General features: G+C 38.7%; 2 protein-coding genes across 4 annotated transcripts in view; both read right to left on the bottom strand.

Annotated features, from left to right (window-relative positions):
• The window catches only part of sanbr (SANT and BTB domain regulator of CSR), a 36,653-nt gene extending 30,007 nt beyond the window's left edge, over positions 1 to 6,646 (bottom strand). For 2 of the 3 annotated variants that reach the window (XM_062058829.1, XM_062058827.1), the window contains exons 1-5: positions 5,888 to 6,646; positions 5,703 to 5,820; positions 2,251 to 2,308; positions 1,045 to 1,271; positions 824 to 882 (exon numbers count right to left, since the gene is read on the bottom strand). In XM_062058829.1, the coding sequence (XP_061914813.1) occupies positions 824 to 882; positions 1,045 to 1,271; positions 2,251 to 2,308; positions 5,703 to 5,820; positions 5,888 to 6,037 (612 nt within the window). In that variant the 5' untranslated portion in view covers positions 6,038 to 6,646. The remainder of the gene's footprint in view (positions 1 to 823; positions 883 to 1,044; positions 1,272 to 2,250; positions 2,309 to 5,702; positions 5,821 to 5,887) is intronic. The other variant, XM_062058826.1, reaches the window with a different exon arrangement.
• Positions 6,647 to 7,241: 595 nt separating this feature from the next.
• pex13 (peroxisomal biogenesis factor 13) lies at positions 7,242 to 15,477 on the bottom strand. The gene is made up of 4 exons (XM_062057732.1): positions 15,257 to 15,477; positions 13,990 to 14,699; positions 12,716 to 12,838; positions 7,242 to 7,931 (listed from the first exon to the last, which is right to left on the bottom strand). The coding sequence occupies exons 1-4, from the start codon at positions 15,328 to 15,330 to the stop codon at positions 7,627 to 7,629; spliced, it is 1,212 nt and encodes a 403-aa protein (XP_061913716.1). The 5' UTR covers positions 15,331 to 15,477; the 3' UTR covers positions 7,242 to 7,626.
• Between the last annotated feature and the right edge of the window lie 2,997 nt (positions 15,478 to 18,474).

Here is an 18,474-nt window from a genome sequence, read left to right as displayed (position 1 = left end):
CCCAGTCTGCTGACATGCAAGCAGAGTAGTAGATTTTTGTAAAAAGCTTTTATAATTGTAAAGGACAATGTTTTATCAACTGATTGCAATAATGTACATTTGTTTTAACTATTAAATGAACCAAAAATATGACTTATTTTATCTTTGTGAAAATATTGGACACAGTGTGTTGTCAAGCTTATGAGATGCGATGCAAGTGTAAGCCACTGTGACACTATTGTTTTATTTATTTTTTTAAATGTCTAATGATAATGTCAATGAGGGATTTTTAATCACTGCTATGTTGAAATTGTAACTAATATTGATACTGTTGTTGTGAATATTAATTTTTGTTTCACTACTTTTGCTTTGTTCTGTGTCGTGTTTGTGTCTCCTCTCAATTGCTCTGTTTATTGCAGTTCTTAGTGTTGCTGGGTCGGGTTTGGTTTTGGAATTGGATTGCATTGTTATGGTATTGCTGTGTATTGTTTTGTTGGATTGATTAATCAAAAAAAATAAATTAAAAATCAATTTTTTAAAAATGAGAATCGATTCTGAATCGCACAACGTGAGAATCGCGATTCGAATTCGAATCGATTTTTCCCCACACCCCTAATATATACATATATATATAGATAGACATATATAGGGTTATATATGTACGTATAGATACACAAACAAGTCACACATGTAGGAGACATTCATTGATTAACAGGCCTCTTGTTTTTTTTTAATCAGAACTAATTACCACCAAAAACACACACAACTAAAATTGTAAATATACTGTATATGTTCTGTTTGTTACAGAGGCCCACAAATCTACAGCAATAACCCTTAAACTTACTAACATGTCCATCTTCAAGAACTCGGAGGAGATCAGGATTGAGATCACATTGCTGGGCTCTGCAACCGACAAACACCACATGACCAACCAACAACACAAAACACACAGCCAGTGACCCACCAAGCACTCAGATAAATCATGACGGTTCACATGTGCAAATGACCGCTCAGGCATTCTCCTGTGAAATGTGTGAGTGTTGTGAGATCACTTGTAGATTTTACCGAGCCGAGGTTTGTCCTTAGATGAGTTCCTCCTGACATAGTTCATGAGCCAGTCGAAGATTTGAACATCGCAATGAACTGAGATGTCCACTTCTTCCCATCTCTGCGAGTCCACAGACAAATACTCAGCGAAGTAGCGCATCTCTTTGACGAGAAGGTCTCTGGGACATGTGAAGTCCTGCTTCAGGTTCTTGGCCTCGTCACACACGTGAATGACCATGTTAAGACTGTGTGGGAACATTTGGAATAATTGATTAACAACTGTGTGCAGTGTTTGTTATACATTTATTTATTCGTGCCGGCACCCCACCAATAAGTTTGGATCACCACAAATAGATCTGGTACTACCTGTACTATGCAAAACTAGTTTTTCATACCTAGTGGCACCTGTTTTTGCATATGTCCCGAAAATTTGAAATCAAACCATGGAGGCATGGCGGAGATATTTAGAAAACAATCTTGCCTTCCTTCATACTTTCTCCAAACGAGACATATGGAGTTTAACCAATTTGTGACGTTTTTACATTTGGTCATATGAGCAGATATCTCCATATATGGTAAAGTTTTACCAGTAGATCCTTCCGCAAGTCCACCATTGTAGTCCGACGTTGTATTCAATAAGTTCCCCTATTTTTCTCTATCCTCTAGTTGTGAGACAGACTGGCTCGTACATGCACATGCATCCTTCGCTGTTGCCTTTTCTAATACAAAGTAGCGTATAGTTTGAACTTATATCTGTAATTGCTGCGGCAGAGGAGATCCAGACACCAGGATACCGCCACAATCCCGAGGAATGTGAAGGTGGGGCGTGGATGCGGCCCGCCCAGACTCTGACTAGCGATCGAGCAAAGAATACATAACCTGAAGACACACCTCTGTTGTTTGGTAACATTTCTCTTTTCCGATGAAATGTCCAAAGTCTTGTTTTGTAATGGGAACATTGTAAATATCAAATAAACAAAACAAGAGCACGAATGGAAAAAATGAAAAATGTTGCGAGAAAAAGATGAAATAGTGACGCTAACACTAATATTTGTCATTATATATATGGATAAAGTTGTGGTTTTTTAGCCTTTAAAAAAACCATTGCATGCACATATGTCATGGCTGATTATGCAATTTAGACCATGATGTTTTCTACTCCCCCCAACAAGTGTCAATGTGTTGTTGATCTGCACTGTGAAAACAAGGAAGATGCAAACTTACTCTCTTTTGTCTTTCTTCTCCAAAGCACAAACACTTTCTGAGGGTGACGGTTTGCGGCCTGGCAGCACACAAAATATAAAAATAGAAATGTATCACAAAATCAGTGAGAAAAAGGTAGCCTTTTTTAACAAAGCAAGGTGGACTGCACCTTGCTTATAATCTCCCATCATGAGACACACACAACCTGACCTGATCCGCCAAAGTCCAAACAACGAACAAAGTCAGGCTACACAATTGAAGATGTGTTGCAAGGACAAATCCACACAAAATCAGAGGTTGAACCTTCAAATGAGACGTAATACGCACTGTGAGCATCGTTTATTTTGATTTTTTAAGGTTTTTTCTGATGCAGCCACATAAGGGCGTAACTGATAGCCAAGAGGAACATATTGATGATAGCACTGAAAATACAACTAAGAGGAGTTGGTAGATGCAGGTCTGTCCTGACTACGCAGTAGAATATAGCTAAAGCAACAACAAATTTGGAGAACATAATGTCTCCAGTACACCACAAACTGGTTTCGTCTTCTAAATCTCACCTTGCAGTTACAACAGGTAACCATTACCTTATTTTTATAATAAAAGGGCCCCTCCATTGCTGTCAACATTGGCACTTATTTCACAATTCTGGACCTAAAAATTATGCCTAAAGGTACCCCCACACCCCTAAAAAAAAAAAAAAATTGTTGTATAAGCAATAGTGTTTAAGGCTTGTTTTCATTTTGGAATGCCCACTTTTAGCTCCAAAATGTGTGCAGGCCAGCATTAGCCTGCTGACGTCTCCTACAGAAGACTGAAAGCAATTTCATATACTTGTGTTGGAGCATAAATAGTTGGGGTTTTGGCACCAGCTGCTAGACTAAATCCGAACAATCTAAGTGTACGACTAGATCTGACCAATCTGAGTCTATGAGCATGAACTGATGAAGCATAATTCAGTCCGGTTGCAATTGATCGAATGCCCTGAGAATATAATGACCTGGATGGATGTGCTTTGGTAGCATCTTCATCCCGAATCCAGTTATTTTTGTGCATATTCTGAAATTCTGCAGGACTGATCAGAAATGTTTGCCAGATGCAATGTTGCAGGTTGTAGCAATGCAACTAAAGAAGGGGTCAGCATGCAAATATTTCCAAATGATGGGAATATGACAAAAGTATGGATCTCTCAAGTCAAATTGACTCACGCAAAATCTGACAGACCAGGCGAAAGCAGTGTAATTAGCAGGGATCATTTTAATGATTCTGACTTTGAAGAGGGGTTTTGGTCTGAGTTTGGATTGAAAAAAAAAAGGAATAACTCAAGCCAAATGTGATCCCGGAAATCAGGATCACCCTCGAGGGGAAAAAGACTGAGTCAGAACCTGCGGAAAAACAGAGAAAGAAGAGCAGACCCTGCGCTCAAAAACGAGAAAGAGAAGGCAAGCCTTTAGTATTCTATTTTGCGTCTTCTTCGACTGATGTTTTCCTCAAGATCCTTCAAAGAAATGCTGAAAGAGAATGAGGAAACACAGGCTATGGTGTCTATTGAAGAGCAGGAAAGTCCGGAAATATTTATTTTTTGCTCATAATGTTAAAGGCCTACTGAAATGAATTTTTTTTATTTAAACGGGGATAGCAGATCCATTCTATGTGTCATACTTGATCATTTTGCGATATTGCCATATTTTTGCTGAAAGGATTTAGTAGAGAACATCGACGATAAAGTTCGCAACTTTTGGTCGCTGATAAGAAAAGCCTTGCCTGTACCGGAAGTAGCGTGACGTCACCGGTTGAAAGGCTCCTCACATTTCCCCATTGTTTACAATGCAGCGAGAGCGATTCGGACCGAGAAAGCGACGATTACCCCATTAATTTGAGCGAGGATGAAAGATTTGTGAATGAGTAACGTGAGAGTGAAGGACTAGAGTGCAGTGCAGGATGTTCCTTTTTTCGCTCTGACCGTAACTTAGGTACAAGGTCTCATTGGATTCCACACTTTCTCCTTTTTCTATTGTGGATCACGGATTTGTATTTTAAACCACCTCGGATACTATATCCTCTTGAAAATGAGAGTCGAGAACGCGAAATGGACATTCACAGTGACTATTATCTCCACAACAATACATCGGCGAAGCTCTTTAGCTACGGAGCTAACGTGATAGCACATCGGGCTTAAATGCAGATAGAAACAAAAGAAATAAACCCCTGACTGGAAGGATAGACAGAATATCAACAATACTATTAAACCATGGACCTGTAAATACACGGTTAATGCTTTCCAGCCTGGCGAAGCTTAGCAATGCTGTTGCTAACGACGCCATTGAAGCTAACTTAGCAACGGGACCTCACAGAGCTATGCTAAAAACATTAGCTATCCACCTACGCCAGCCCTCATCTGCTCATCAACACCCGTGCTCACCTGCGTTCCAGCGATCGACGATCATAGATGCGGTCGGCGGCCCGGAGACGGAGGAAGTCAAGGTGAGGTCGGCGGCTAGCGCGTCTGCTATCCATCTCAAAGTCCTCCTGGTTGTGTTGCTGTAGTCCGCCGCTAATACACGATCCCACCTACAGCTTTCTTCTTTGCAGTCTTCATTGTTCATTAAACAAATTGCAAAAGATTCACCAACACAGATGTCCAGAATACTGTGGAATTTTGAGATGAAAACAGAGCTTTTTGTATTGGATCCAATGGGTCCGAATACTTCCGTTTCAACGATTGACATCACGCGCATACGTCATCATACATAGACGTTTTCAACCGGAAGTTTAGCGGGAAATTTAAAATTGCACTTTATAAGTTAACCCGGCCGTATTGGCATGTGTTGCAATGTTAAGATTTCATCATTGATATATAAACTATCAGAATGCGTGGTCGGTAGTAGTGGGTTTCAGTAGGCCTTTAACCATATCAGTTTTAAAGCAATCATGGACCAGGGAGACAAAAACATGCAATTATGTGATCAAAATAATAGTTTTACATTCCTATTGTTTTACATATACATTCACATTTTCATATTTACAATCTACATTTACATTCTATCCGGGGAAATGGGCTCAAGTTCCGTAGATGACATCACACCAAGAGGGGGGCGGCATATTGAGTCTGGCGATGGAGTTCCAAGTATATTAGTTATCTACCCATTACTCAAACACTAATTTATATTATGGGAAAAGACTGCAAGGTTAATTTTCAGGCGCAAAAAATACACAAAGAAAACTTGTTAGTGAAATTTGGGTCATCTGAGCGCAATGGGTCTTTTAACTTCCTTTTACGCTTGTATGGCAGTTTACCAGCCCCATGGAGCAGATTGCATTCCACCTTGGAGGTAAAGTGAAACCATTTGAAAACTAAACAAGGGAAATAGTAAATAAAGAGGAAGTAAAACTTTTTGGCAAGGTGAAATAATGAATACAGGGAACTGTAACTTTACTGGCAATGTGGCCACTTCCTGTCGGCAATGTCTCACCGGTGTCCAGCATGGTAGTCAGTCCATTGTTAGGCTCTTCTGCTGTCACGGAGTTACACTGGTTGTCCAGATGAGGAAGACCTCCAGAGCTTTTCAGTTCCTCAAAGCGAACAGCACACTGTAAAATCCAGTTTGTATTGTTGCATAACCAAATCACACATGGATGTAATCATTCATACATTTACCTCCTTGGGAGTGAAGCCCGGGACTAGCTTGGCCACACTGTCCCAGTCCATGGGCTGGGTCAGTCCACAAAGGGAGCCCAGCACCATGTCCAGAACCAGGACATTGTTGTCATAAGGAAAATTGTTGTTGTCCAAGGAGCAGCGATTCATCTCTAACAAAAAATAAGTTATTAGTACACACTGTCCCTAACCCCCATATTTAGAAATTATAATTATAATTATGATAATATATGTATATCCATTTTAATGGATATAATTAGAAGTGAACTAAATATTATTTTAATATCCAATCATTTGAGTGTGTTATAATCATCACGCCATTGAGATATTAAAGTGAACAAAATTTCATGATATCATAACCAGTCATTCACTGGAGGTTAAAGTTATCATTGTCTCTAGAAGGAAATTAACCACTTGTTTTTTTATCCTTAGTGTTTCGTTCATGGTTTCTGAGTAATTAACAATAAGGGTGAATAATACACGTCGAAATTCAATTTTCTTGACAGTTGGAGAGATGATGCTAAAGTAGGCCGAGTGCCATCTCTGCTCTTCCAGGCATTAAAACAAATGACTACTTAGGAAACAGTCACACTATAAACGTAATACAATAGCATACTTATCTTCTGTCAAGGAGGTTGCTGTTCGTAACCTTGCGAGGAAAACGAAATGGTTTGGGTAATGTTTTGTCATTGAGAATCGGTGATGCTGATGATGCGACGTTCTCCTGCCGGCGGACAACCGCATTGCTAATGCTAGCTAACTTTGCTGGGCAGAATGTGGTGCCTTCAGGGGCTCCTGGTAAACTCTGCTTTTTAATAGTGACGGGTTGGATCGCAAATACCTCTCACGTGTCATTGTGAATTGTTTTGTGTGTATTTAATTTATAATGTTTTTACAACTATCCTGGCCAAAAAATGAGACGGGTTGTAAGGGAATGTTGAAAACAGAGATGTTGTGACACATTATAACTGTTTAACCTGAACGCAACATTTGTTCCAACTGCGCACTGCTGTAGTTTGGTAAGGTGCTGCATGTCAAATATTAATATTAGGGAAAAAAATAAATTTCCACTCCAACTGGTTTCACATCAAGAAGAGAAAATGGCATTCAAAAACTAGAGCTTCAGTGTAAATTCAAATCACCTTACAGTCGCCTTAGTTGGTTCGTTTTTCTGTTGCGCACTGCAGCCGGAAGCAGGGCGTCCGGTTGCTAGGAGACGAAGGTTGTCTTTCCTAAAACATCCTGAACTACGACAAAAGTTTCATATTACAATAGTCACGTTTCAGGAGCTACTGTCTTGTGGTGGTAATGTGAACAACTATTAAAACAGACAAGCAAATTACATAGTCTTTTGAACGCATTTATTTTCCAAAATAATATGTTTTTATTTGTTTCAGGATGTGCAAAATTAGTTGCTTATTCCAAACATATTGTATATAGTTATGAAAATAACAGTTTATCATTCAACCATCTGATGAAATCTTGTTTTAAAGGCGATAAACACTAGGATTACACACAAACCTTTCCTTATAAATGATTTAATGACAGACACACTGGTTCTATAGAGCAGACAAGCACAGAAAAGCATTATTAGTCATGATGAACCTTAGTGAGGCATTGCCACAAATCTACATTGATGTGTTGAGTCAACAGAAACAATGAAGCACAGCAAACACCTACTGACAACCTGAGAACTGTGATAATATCTGACAAACTTTCATACAAAACGATCAAAAACATCACAGGTCTGTTTTTGGCGGGATGTCAACCACTGTGTTGGACTCCGAAGGTCCCATGCCGTTGGAAGTCGGCGTTTCTTTGTACACAGACTCTAACACTTCCTCCGGTGATGGATTCAGATTTGCGACAACAGCAGTTCGGGGGGCTTGCGAGTTCCCTTGGTGCACCTCAGCGAGCCTCTCCATCTCTACGTGCTTGTGGCCTTTCCTCTTGCCGAGGACCTTCACGTAGTTGGCTGGGACGAGGCCTGTAGTCTGACCCTCCAGGCTGGCCAGCAGCCAGCCACGCACACGAGGCTGTTGCTCTAAAGAGAAGGAATATGATCGTTATGATGCCAAAGCAGGGGAACTGTCACAAAGATGTCTTTTTACAAAATACAGTATATACAGTATTATTTTGGTGCGCACGTCATTTATTCATAATATAATATCAACGCTCTATAAAGGCATGAACAGGGGGGATCTCCTAAGGAGAGCTGCATGATTCTTGTATATCACAATTTTGTTGCTGAAAATGCAGATCATGATTCTCTGGTAAGGGTGGGCGATCGATCCAAATACTGACTGTATGCACACTAAGGAAAATGTGAAATGTAATAAGTACTTATTTTTCTGTTGTTTGGCTACTTTACATCAGTTCATGGGAAATACTACAAACTTGCAGTGGTTGCAGGGATAGTGTTGATTTTCGTTATAATCAGAAAAAAACAGAATGGCGGTGCAACAATATCCATAAAATATTTGAATTATTTCCTACTATTGGCTCTGATTTAAATGATTTGGTTTTTGCACTTAAAAGCAAAAACAAAAATATTTTTATAAGAAAATACCCCTCTAATTATTGTAGGTTTATCCAACCTGGTATTGTTAATGTCAATATTTGTATTGATCCGCCCATCTCCGTTAATATTCAAGAGCTCTAGCTTGCGGTTAGCTGATAATTTATCCTTGCAGTGTGTAGTGTAGCATGTTTAGCTATTACTCGTCCTCCAGTGATAATGTTACATGTAAGAGACTTAGTTTATTTACTGCCATGGAGGTGAAGATTGCTAAATTAGAAGTGGCTTTCCACGGGCGGAGGGACGTTAAACCACTAGCAAGAATGTTACAGTACATTGAGGATGCATTAATTCACTTGTCGCTGTTAAGTTTGCAGGACACAGCTAGAATGTGTCATCAACATGCATTATCACGGTGTACGGTACTCTACTTCCGACCAAATTCATATAATTTATATCGTAAATTGTCTATCGCACAACCCTAGTTCTCTTTTACACTTACTGTCACAGATAGCTGTAAGATTTTTGCTATGTTGTTAATATTGTTAGTTACAGTGTTCCATAGCCACTTCACAGGTCAATTATTGCAGTCCCAGTGTATTGCGGATTTAAAAAATCTTTGATTTCAGTAGTCATTTAGCTTTCATGTTCATATTACAAAGGTTTTAGAGTGTATGGAGTGTTTTAAGAGCATAGTAGTCTTTGTATGTGTTGCTGTGTCGAGGGTTTATAAAGACTTAACATACATATAATATAAAAACCCTGAAGTAAATATGATATAGCCATGCAGATCTCCACTAGGAAACTTTTAGGGGGTCCGTAAAAAATTTATTCACGCCGAATTAGAGATTTTTATTACAATTCAGACTGGATCCAACATTTTTCAAGAACTGATTTTTAAAAGATGCTTTTGTAAAACCATTTCTGTTTTTATGGTTTGTCAGATATCAGCTTCAGCAAAGGGGTCTAAATGTCAAAGCAAGGATCTTGCCAATGTGTGTAGTCGGGTCTAAGTTCCTCTACACAACAGGAGCGCTCTAATGTTTTAATTAGATTTCTATCGATTAATCATTACACCCCTAGTGACGGTCATAGCAATGACACTTGGAGGACCCTCCAGGCTACCAGTAAGTACTGTAATCAGAACACTCTTGAGGCTACTATTGGGTAAAACAAGTATAGTGGCAACACTAAATTGGCCCTAATGTGTGAATGTGAGTGTGAATGTTGTCTGTCCATCTGTGTTGGCCCTGCGATGAAGTGGCGACTTGTCCAGGGTGTACCCCGCCTTCCGCCCGATTGTAGCTGAGATAGGCTCCAGCGCCCCCCGCGACCCCGAAGGGAATAAGCGGTAGAAAATGGATGGATGGATGGAAGTATAGAAGTGACTATATGGGTGTTATTCATCATTAAAGGTCTCTAATCATGTTTAAAAAAAACTCATTCAGAAGGCTGTAAACAGTTTTTATGATTTAAGTAAGAAAATATTAGATTCATTAAAAACAATCCGATCACATTTAACCACAATAAATAAGGGACGACTGTATTTAATCAATGACATTTATACTCTTTCCTATCCAAGATGTCAGCCAATCTCACAACATCCCATTACCGATTGTGTTCAACCTTAGAGGTTCTACAGCAATTTTTAACAAAGGTTAACACATTTTCTTACGTTTTAAGACTTACGTGACCGCCATAGCCACAACACCAGGGGGAGCTCCACAAACCACGTCAAACCCAGATTCCGATCTAACAAAGATCTTAACTCATTCTCCTTCTATGCCACATCAATATGGAATGCACTCCCAACAGGTGTAAAAGAAAGTGCATCTCTATCCTCCTTCAAAACCTCACTAAAAGAACACCTCCAGGCAGCTACAAACCTAGCCTAACCCCCTCCCCCCACCACATCCCACCTCCCCAGATTGTAAATAATCAAATGTATATACTTGTTCTTATGCTTTCTGAGCTCACTATGGTCACCGCTCGCTGTACATATCCTACCAAGTGAGACCTACACTGTTACAATGTCCATTTCTCAGATGATATAACTGTTGATGACTGAAGTATGCTGATAGCAACCCAACCTAAACCTGAATCATTTTGTACATTGTTTGATTTCTTTGCTTAATCCATCCATAATTTAGCTTTTAAAAAAATTAGCCGCACCCTTGTATAAGCCACAGGGTTTCAAAGCTTGGAAAAAAGTAGGGGCCAATAGTCCAGTAAATACGGGGTTTACTTTAGCCTATCTTGTAGCTGCAAAATGATTACATTTGGCAACCAGAAACTCAGCTAAGCTAAGCAATAGCAATTTGTAATAGCTAACCTTAACCACAATAAATAATAGTAATACATTAGGGAATAAATATTTGTCAAAACAGGAGTACCGTATTTTTCGGACTATAAGTCGCAGTTTTTTTCATAGTTTTTATACTCAGGAGCGACTTATGTGTAAAATTATTAACACATTACCGTAAAATATCAAATAATATTATTTAGCTCATTTAACGTAAGAGACTAGACGTATAACATTTCATGGGATTTAGCGATTAGGAGTGACAGATTGTTTGGTAAACGTATAGCATGTTCTGTATGTTATAGTTATTTGAATGACTCTTACCATCATATGTTACGTTAACATACCAGGCACGTTCTCAGTTGGTTATTTATGCGTCATATAACGTACACTTATTCAGACTGTTGTTCACTATTCTTTATTTATTTTAAATTGCCTTTCAAATGTCTATTCTTGATGTTGGGTTTTATCAAATACATTTCCCCAAAAAATGCAACTTATACTCCAGTGCGACTTATATATGTTTTTTTCCTTCTTTATTATGCATTTTCGGCCGGTGCGATTTATACTCCGGAGCGACTTATACTCCGAAAAATACGGTATTTGTGTGGTTTTTAATCCAACTAAAGCAGACCTGGGCATTCTGCGGCCCGCGGGCCACATCCGGCCCTTTGTGCGTCCCTGTCCGGCCCGCGTGAGGCCAATCATAAATTACAAAATCAATATTAAAAAGTATCTATGTCGAGTGTGCAATACAACGGTGCTGCTTTTGTTTTGAAAAGCGTTATTACTTCCGTGTGGACGTATGCTCGTGCATGATTGTGAGTGAATGTGAACAGCTGCAATCACAAATTACAAAATAAAGTTGTAAAAAAACACCTATGTCGTGCACGCAATACAACTGTGCTGCTTTTATTTTGAAAAGTGTTATTTATGAGCGTATGTCTGTGTGTAACATGTGAGTGAAGGTGCACAGCGACAAGTGATGCACGGTTTACACCCGAGACGCTAAAAAGAGAAAAGTTGATGACGAATGGCGTGTTTTCAACAAGACATGGACTGCCAAGCAACGTTCCCTCTACGGTGCGCGCCTGCGCAATTGCGCACTGCTCAAGCGTCCTCTGCGCACAGCAAATATATGCCGCACACCAAATCAAATCCCATCTGAATTCTAAACAAAATAAACACATTTATTCTGTGTAATTTTGCAATGCAACTCTGAGTGACAGTGACAACAAGCGGCCCTAACAGTGTTCGTCAACACCGTTCAATTGAACACCGTTCAATTATTGTAACGTCTATCGAGATGCTTCGAGGACAGGAATTATATCGATCACTTTATTGAGCAAAACTGTTTATATTCGGCCATAACCACACCAAAAACATGAGTAAAACACTTCTATCTCAAAAAACGAGTCATTTTCTGCCGCACAAACCAGGCCAAAACCAACTTGTCATCTGTCACCAACACGCATACCACTAAACCACTGGTGCGTTTATGGCCACACAAAAAGTCGGACAACTCAAACACCACACAAAGTTACACTACGACTTCTCAGTCACACGTGTGCTTAATTTTACTGTCATTTATTATTGATGTTAATTTATTTATATTAATCATGGAATGCTGTTACTAGAGAAAGTTACAGGAATGCACACTTCATCCTATGCTTACATTTCATTGTGCAACATGAGGATGTTTAAGGGGAACTAAATGTGATCTCTGAAAGGGGTACAAATGATTTCCAAAGCAGTGCTTTTGTATAAAGTTAAGTTAGGTTAAATGAAAGTATTATTATTATTATTTATCATACGGTATATATCAAAAATAATATTGAGCAAAATGTAATTGAAATATTGTCAATGTGGCCCTCCAGCAGTGCTCGGGTTGCTCACGCGGCCCCCGGTAAAAATTAATTGCCCACCCCTGATCTAAAGAGACACTAATCAACCAGAACGCTTTTTTCAAAGAAATACTTGTCTAGACTTCAGACTGCCAAAAACTTACCTTTAGGTGCAAGGTTGAGCATATCCCCAGCCCGGAAAGAAATCTCCTCCTCGGACAAAGCTGAAAAATCATACTCCGCTCTCGCCACCACATGGTTGTCCTCCCCACTGGCCCAGTTTGTGGCTACAAGAACACAACACAATCACACTCAGGAGTAGGCACAAAAGAATGTGATGGAGAACATTTTCAAGATATCTTATGCAAATAAATATGTTAGGATGGATATTTTCTCAATAGAGCACCAATGACTATTTTTTTGTTGCAATTTCTTCAGTCTTTCCCATACATTCCTTTATTTGTGGCGGACTAATTTGTTTCAACCCCTTGTGTGAAGGTGTAGCTTTAAAATAAATACTGTATATCATATATAGTGGTACCTCAACTTAAGAGTGTCCCAACTTGAGGTAAGAGCCATCTCCTCAGTTACAAGCATCCCGCTATTAGTTGGTGTAGCAAACGTCGCAGTGAACCCTTTAAGAGCCGACCTAAACATCTGGTCTTACTTGCTAGCATTAGCTTATAGCTAGAGATGAACATAACTTTGTTTTTCAGCCAGGGGAACTTGGAAGAAAGTGGGGTGTGAAGGACAGTGCTGAGAGGAAATTTTAAAAAGGCATCAAAAACATGCCAAGCATATTATTGCTCGTCTGCACCATACTGAAGAATGAGTCTACCGCCATCCAAGAATGCTAAAATAATATCTAAACGGTGGACATGTAACCATAAAAAATAAGCTGCTACTGGTGTGTTTGACAGAGAAGCAGCTGGAAGGGCATACCTTAAAAGTTCACCTTTCAAGGTAAATGTTGTAAATTACTATTACATTGCTTCATAGAACAACTGTAGTTGTTTGTAGTACATGCTATTATATTGTTTTAATACAATATTTTATACGTAGAAGTTTGTATTTATTTTCAAAAGCCTTGTTACATGTTAAAACAGCGATGTTTAAGGAGTGTGGGGGCCGAGGGCAAGCACAAATTAAATAGTTTTCAATTAATTTCAATGGGAGACGTTGATTTGAGATACAAGTGTTTTGAGTTAAGACCTCAGTCACAAAAACAAAGCTTGAAGGTTGTGATACTAATGTACTGCCAAAACATTAACATATATTGTTCATAAAGCAATAAAAGAGCTTTCATCATTTTATTTTCCAATTCAATAAAATGTACTCACTTTGGGTCCTGACCTCAAGTTTAGTTTAGTCAAATATCCATACCAAGCCAACAATGCTATAAACATTTATTTACTTATTAACCAATACTAAATCTCACCCTTGTCTTCAGAGCCAGTGGCAGACCGCAGCAGTTTCCAAATGAGGTAGGGTCCCCCAAGGACGACAGCGAAAAACAAAAAGATTGGCCACGACTTAACAGTCTGATCGTCCATCGCTGCTGTGGGGCCTCTGGGTGCACTAGTAGCTAGCGCGTCACTTGCACTGTCTGCCCATAAATCCTCAACCTCAGCATCTGACCTCCGTCCTAGTAGTCTCTGTAAGCGTCGGTAGAGGTATCTCAAGGTGCGGACCAGCGCAAATGCTGACAAAACCCTGGTGAGATGTGCTCGTAACCTCGTCAGGTGGTTGGCCACATCCAGCACAGCCCGAAAGCTGTTATAGACAGCTGAAAACGTGGCGTCCAGCATCATGCTAACCGAGGCGAAGGCTTGGACGATGCTTTCGATGGACTGGAAAGCACCACGGCTGCTTTCTTCCGCCTGTTGCACAAACCGACTGGGGACAACTTCGTCTGCACGCGGGAAACGACCGTATCCTCCAGGGCCATAGCCACCGCTGTAGCTGTAGGGGCTGTAGCCGCCGCCATACATGGAGCTCCCATAGGGGCTGTAGGAAGAGTTGAAGGCGCTGTAAGCTGGACGGTATGACTGCTGGACGGCACGAGGAGGCAATGGCGGTGCAACTCTGGTCAGGACAGGAGGGCCAGTAGGCACCGACAGGCCTGCACGAGGTCCAACGTCCGAAGACCTGTTTGGGGAGAATAGAGTTGTTTGGTTTATGATTTTGGTAAACATTTTGTAATGAACACGCCAACAGTTGGCCCATCACCAGGTCACATCCAGTATGACTCTCAAATTCAATCCAATAAGAGCAGGGAAGTAAGCAATATCTCAAAGCAAAGTGACTGATCAGCACCAAAACCACATTAGTGAAGATGGTTGAGTTAGTAGAAAAAAAAGTAATGAATAAGTTAAATGACGTACTGAAAGTAATGAATGACCATGTACACAAATGTCACCTTTGGATCGCAGAATACACAACTGAAGGCCACGATAGGCCGTGTTAGCAAAACAACATGACTTACTTGTTCACTACTTTCTCAAAGTGGTTAAAATTACACAGGAGGCAAGTAAAATATACAACTATATTTATATCTTTGCATAGACGTATCCCCTTTAATGTCAACACCGGCAGCTTTGACTTTAGCATTAGTTAGCAAGCGAGCAGCATTGTTGCTTTCGCCTTCACACAAACAAATGGAGCAATGTTGCGAAATAAACGGAACAAACTCTTCCACGTTATACCTGTAATTTACAGGCGTGCCGATTGTCCCGGGAATACGCCGTTCCCACGGCTTTGGCGGTGGTTGGGCGTCCATCGCACCAAAACGTCAAATAATACAAATCCGCTTTAGACCGAATGCTCCTGAACGCATCTCATGTTGCCTTCAGGTTCTCCTCGTAAATTTGTATTTCTTATTTTCTTAACCACATTATTCTCGAACAATATACAAAGAGCACAGATATCCATCCATCCATCCGATTTCTACCGCCTGTCCCTTTCGGGGTCGCGGGGGGTCGCTGGAGCCTATCTCAGCTGCATTCGGGCGGAAGGCGGGGTACACCCTGGAAAAGTCGCAAACTCCATCCATCCATCCATTTTTTTTACCGCTTGTCCCTTTCATGTCTGTTAAATTAATTTACTCCGAATAGTGTTAGAGTCCAGGGGTGTCCAAAGTGCGGCCCGGGGGCCATTTGCGGCCCGCAGCTAATTGTTTACCGGCCCGCCACACATTCTGGAAATACTCTTGTAAAAATAAAAAAGAACATTAAAAAAAGTGGAATGAGGTGAAATCTAATGAGAAAAAGTTGCAATGTTGACACAAAAGCTGCCATGCAGGCTGTTTTTTTTCTTTTGTCTTTCTTTCTTTTTCTTTTTTTGTCATTGCTCAAAAAAAATAATAATGACAAAAAATCCATGTTATAATGAATTATTTTCAGGGCTCCAATTACTTCAAATATTTCACTTTAAAATGTTTTATGTGGTAAATATTGCATATATTGTGTAGTAGCCATATAAAAACATCAAAGTTTTCTTTGACAAAAGCGCATAAAACAAACAAAATAGTAGTTCCAGCATAAAATCTACAGATATATCTGAAGTTGATCTCGTAACTTAAGTGTTAAAAGTAAAAGAAAAACCTAATGAAAATGTATCACTTTATGAGTGGGGCAACTTTTGGATCCCAAATATATTTAGGGATTTTTTATTTATCTTTTCACTGTGATTACTCAAAAATATGAAATAATTAAAATCAATGGCGTCCTGCATTATTGATCTTTTAGGGCTCTAATTACTAAATACTGCATATTTCAGTTTTACTATAATAAAACTAAGTTGTTTTTGACAGAAAAGCCATAAAACATTTTTTAAATTTGTATTACTTTATATCAACTTGAAGTTGATATAGAGATTTACTGTAAACGTTAAATAATTTAAAAAAATAATAATTTGCACAATAATAACTTATTTTTAACATTTTAATGACTGAGACCCTTTATTGTCCCCGGGTCCCCTAAAGGTGAAATAAATAAAAACAATCCATATATTTTGTTATGGTTTGAAAATGAAAAATATCAAAATGGCCCCCACAAGCTTTAATTTTTCCGTGTGAGGCCCTTAGTGGAAAAAGTTTGGACACCCCTGTGTTAGACGATTAACTGTTTACTCGATGATAAAAGTCTATAATATGCATATCTGATACTACAAATCAAATACATATACCTTAAAGACTTGTCTTCGTGTTCTCCCTTTTTTTCGACGTCATATCTCAATATGTGTTTAAATTGTCTGGCCAAAACGCATTGGTGTACTGCGTTGATGTGTCCAGCAGAGGTAGCTATGCGAAAGAAAAATACTCAATGGCACTGAAAAACAACCTCGAAGAAAAATCGGTATTTATTTTTTTCAGAATGAGAAAGTGTATTATTTACAAATCCGTCATTTAATACCACTTGTCCCTTTTGAGGTCGCGGGGATTATTTACAAATAACGTTAAAAAATTTAAAAAAAAAAAAAGAAGAAAGAAAAAAAAGAAGCAATTAATATAAACAATATTAATAAAAAAATATTTAAATAATAATAATAATAATAATAATAATAATTATTATTATTACTACTACTACTATTATAATTATGATTTTTTATTTTATTTTTTATTGTTATTATTTTTATTACTTGTAGATTTTTGTAATGGAATCGTATCTTAAAACCCCCAGAATGCACTTATTCTATATTGTTATATTGCATGTGTATATATACAATTGATGTTGTTCAACCCTAAGAAAATTACCTTTGAGTTAAGACCACAAGAAAATGAAACGAACAATGAATTGCTGATTCTAGAATTCCCCCGTAGCAACTGGGGACAGAGAAGGCCGTTTTTCTTTAACCAGCTGGAACTGAAAGTGTTATGTGTGTTTATGGTGAATATAACTTATTAGAAAGAAAAATAAAACAGTAAAATAATATTTAAATTAAATGACAGAAAAGTTATACCAGAGTCAAAATGTAGGTTTGAATGCAATAGTTTACATTTAATCACATTTTCTTATTAGCCCACAGATATATATATTAAACTTTTTTTTTTTAATCATATGGAATAAAGCCTAATTTTATTTTGTTGAAACGTTTACAAGGTTTGTTCAAGAAAACCTGCCAGCAGGGTAGGTTCAGAGAGTACGTTTCCATGGTAACTGACTCTGAGTTTGACTTACCTCTCTTTTTTGGAACAGAAAAACCTGAGGGTTTACATACTTAGAGAGTTCACTTAACCTGTTCCATCTGTAACACTGCCACCACCATGTTTGACACATTATGCAAGGTGCTTTGGACTGTGAACATGTGGCCAGTGTGTGGCAGTATTAACATTTAGGAAGGTTTGTCTAGATAATGGTAACCTTCTTTAACGTGTTTTGTCCTCATTCAGGTAAATTCTGCAACAATCCTCTTTAGTTGTGATCCTCTTTAGTTGTGTTATGTTGCAGAGGACACATATCCCAACATGACATATACAACCCCTGGATAATATATGGAATCACCAGTCTTAGAGGATGTTCATTCAGTTGTTTGATTTTGTAGAAAAGAGGAAATAACAGACATCACACAAAACTATAGTCATTTCAAATGGTAACTTTTTAGCTTTAAGAAACACTCAAATTAATTGAGAATATACATTGTGGTAGTTAGTAAGTTTCCTTTTTTGATCAAGCAGAGTAAAAAAATATGGAATCAATTTTGAGGAAAAAAATTATGGAATCGCCCTGCAAATTTTTATTTCCAAATCTGACACCTGCATCAAATTCATTCTGTTTATTAGTCTACAGTTAAAAAGGAGTGTTCACACCTTCTAAAGCTGTTGCACCAGGTGGAGTGACATAAATCGTGGCTCCAACACGACAGATGTAAATTAAAACAAAATAAAGGATTATCAAACTTCTTCAAGAAGGTAGATCTTCGTCTA

The sequence above is a fragment of the Entelurus aequoreus genome, linkage group LG09 (genome assembly GCF_033978785.1).
Source record: "Entelurus aequoreus isolate RoL-2023_Sb linkage group LG09, RoL_Eaeq_v1.1, whole genome shotgun sequence".
Classification (NCBI taxonomy): Eukaryota; Metazoa; Chordata; class Actinopteri; order Syngnathiformes; family Syngnathidae; genus Entelurus; species Entelurus aequoreus.
The sequence above is the reverse complement of the archived record's forward strand: the minus strand, read 5'-3'. Positions and strand labels throughout refer to the sequence as shown.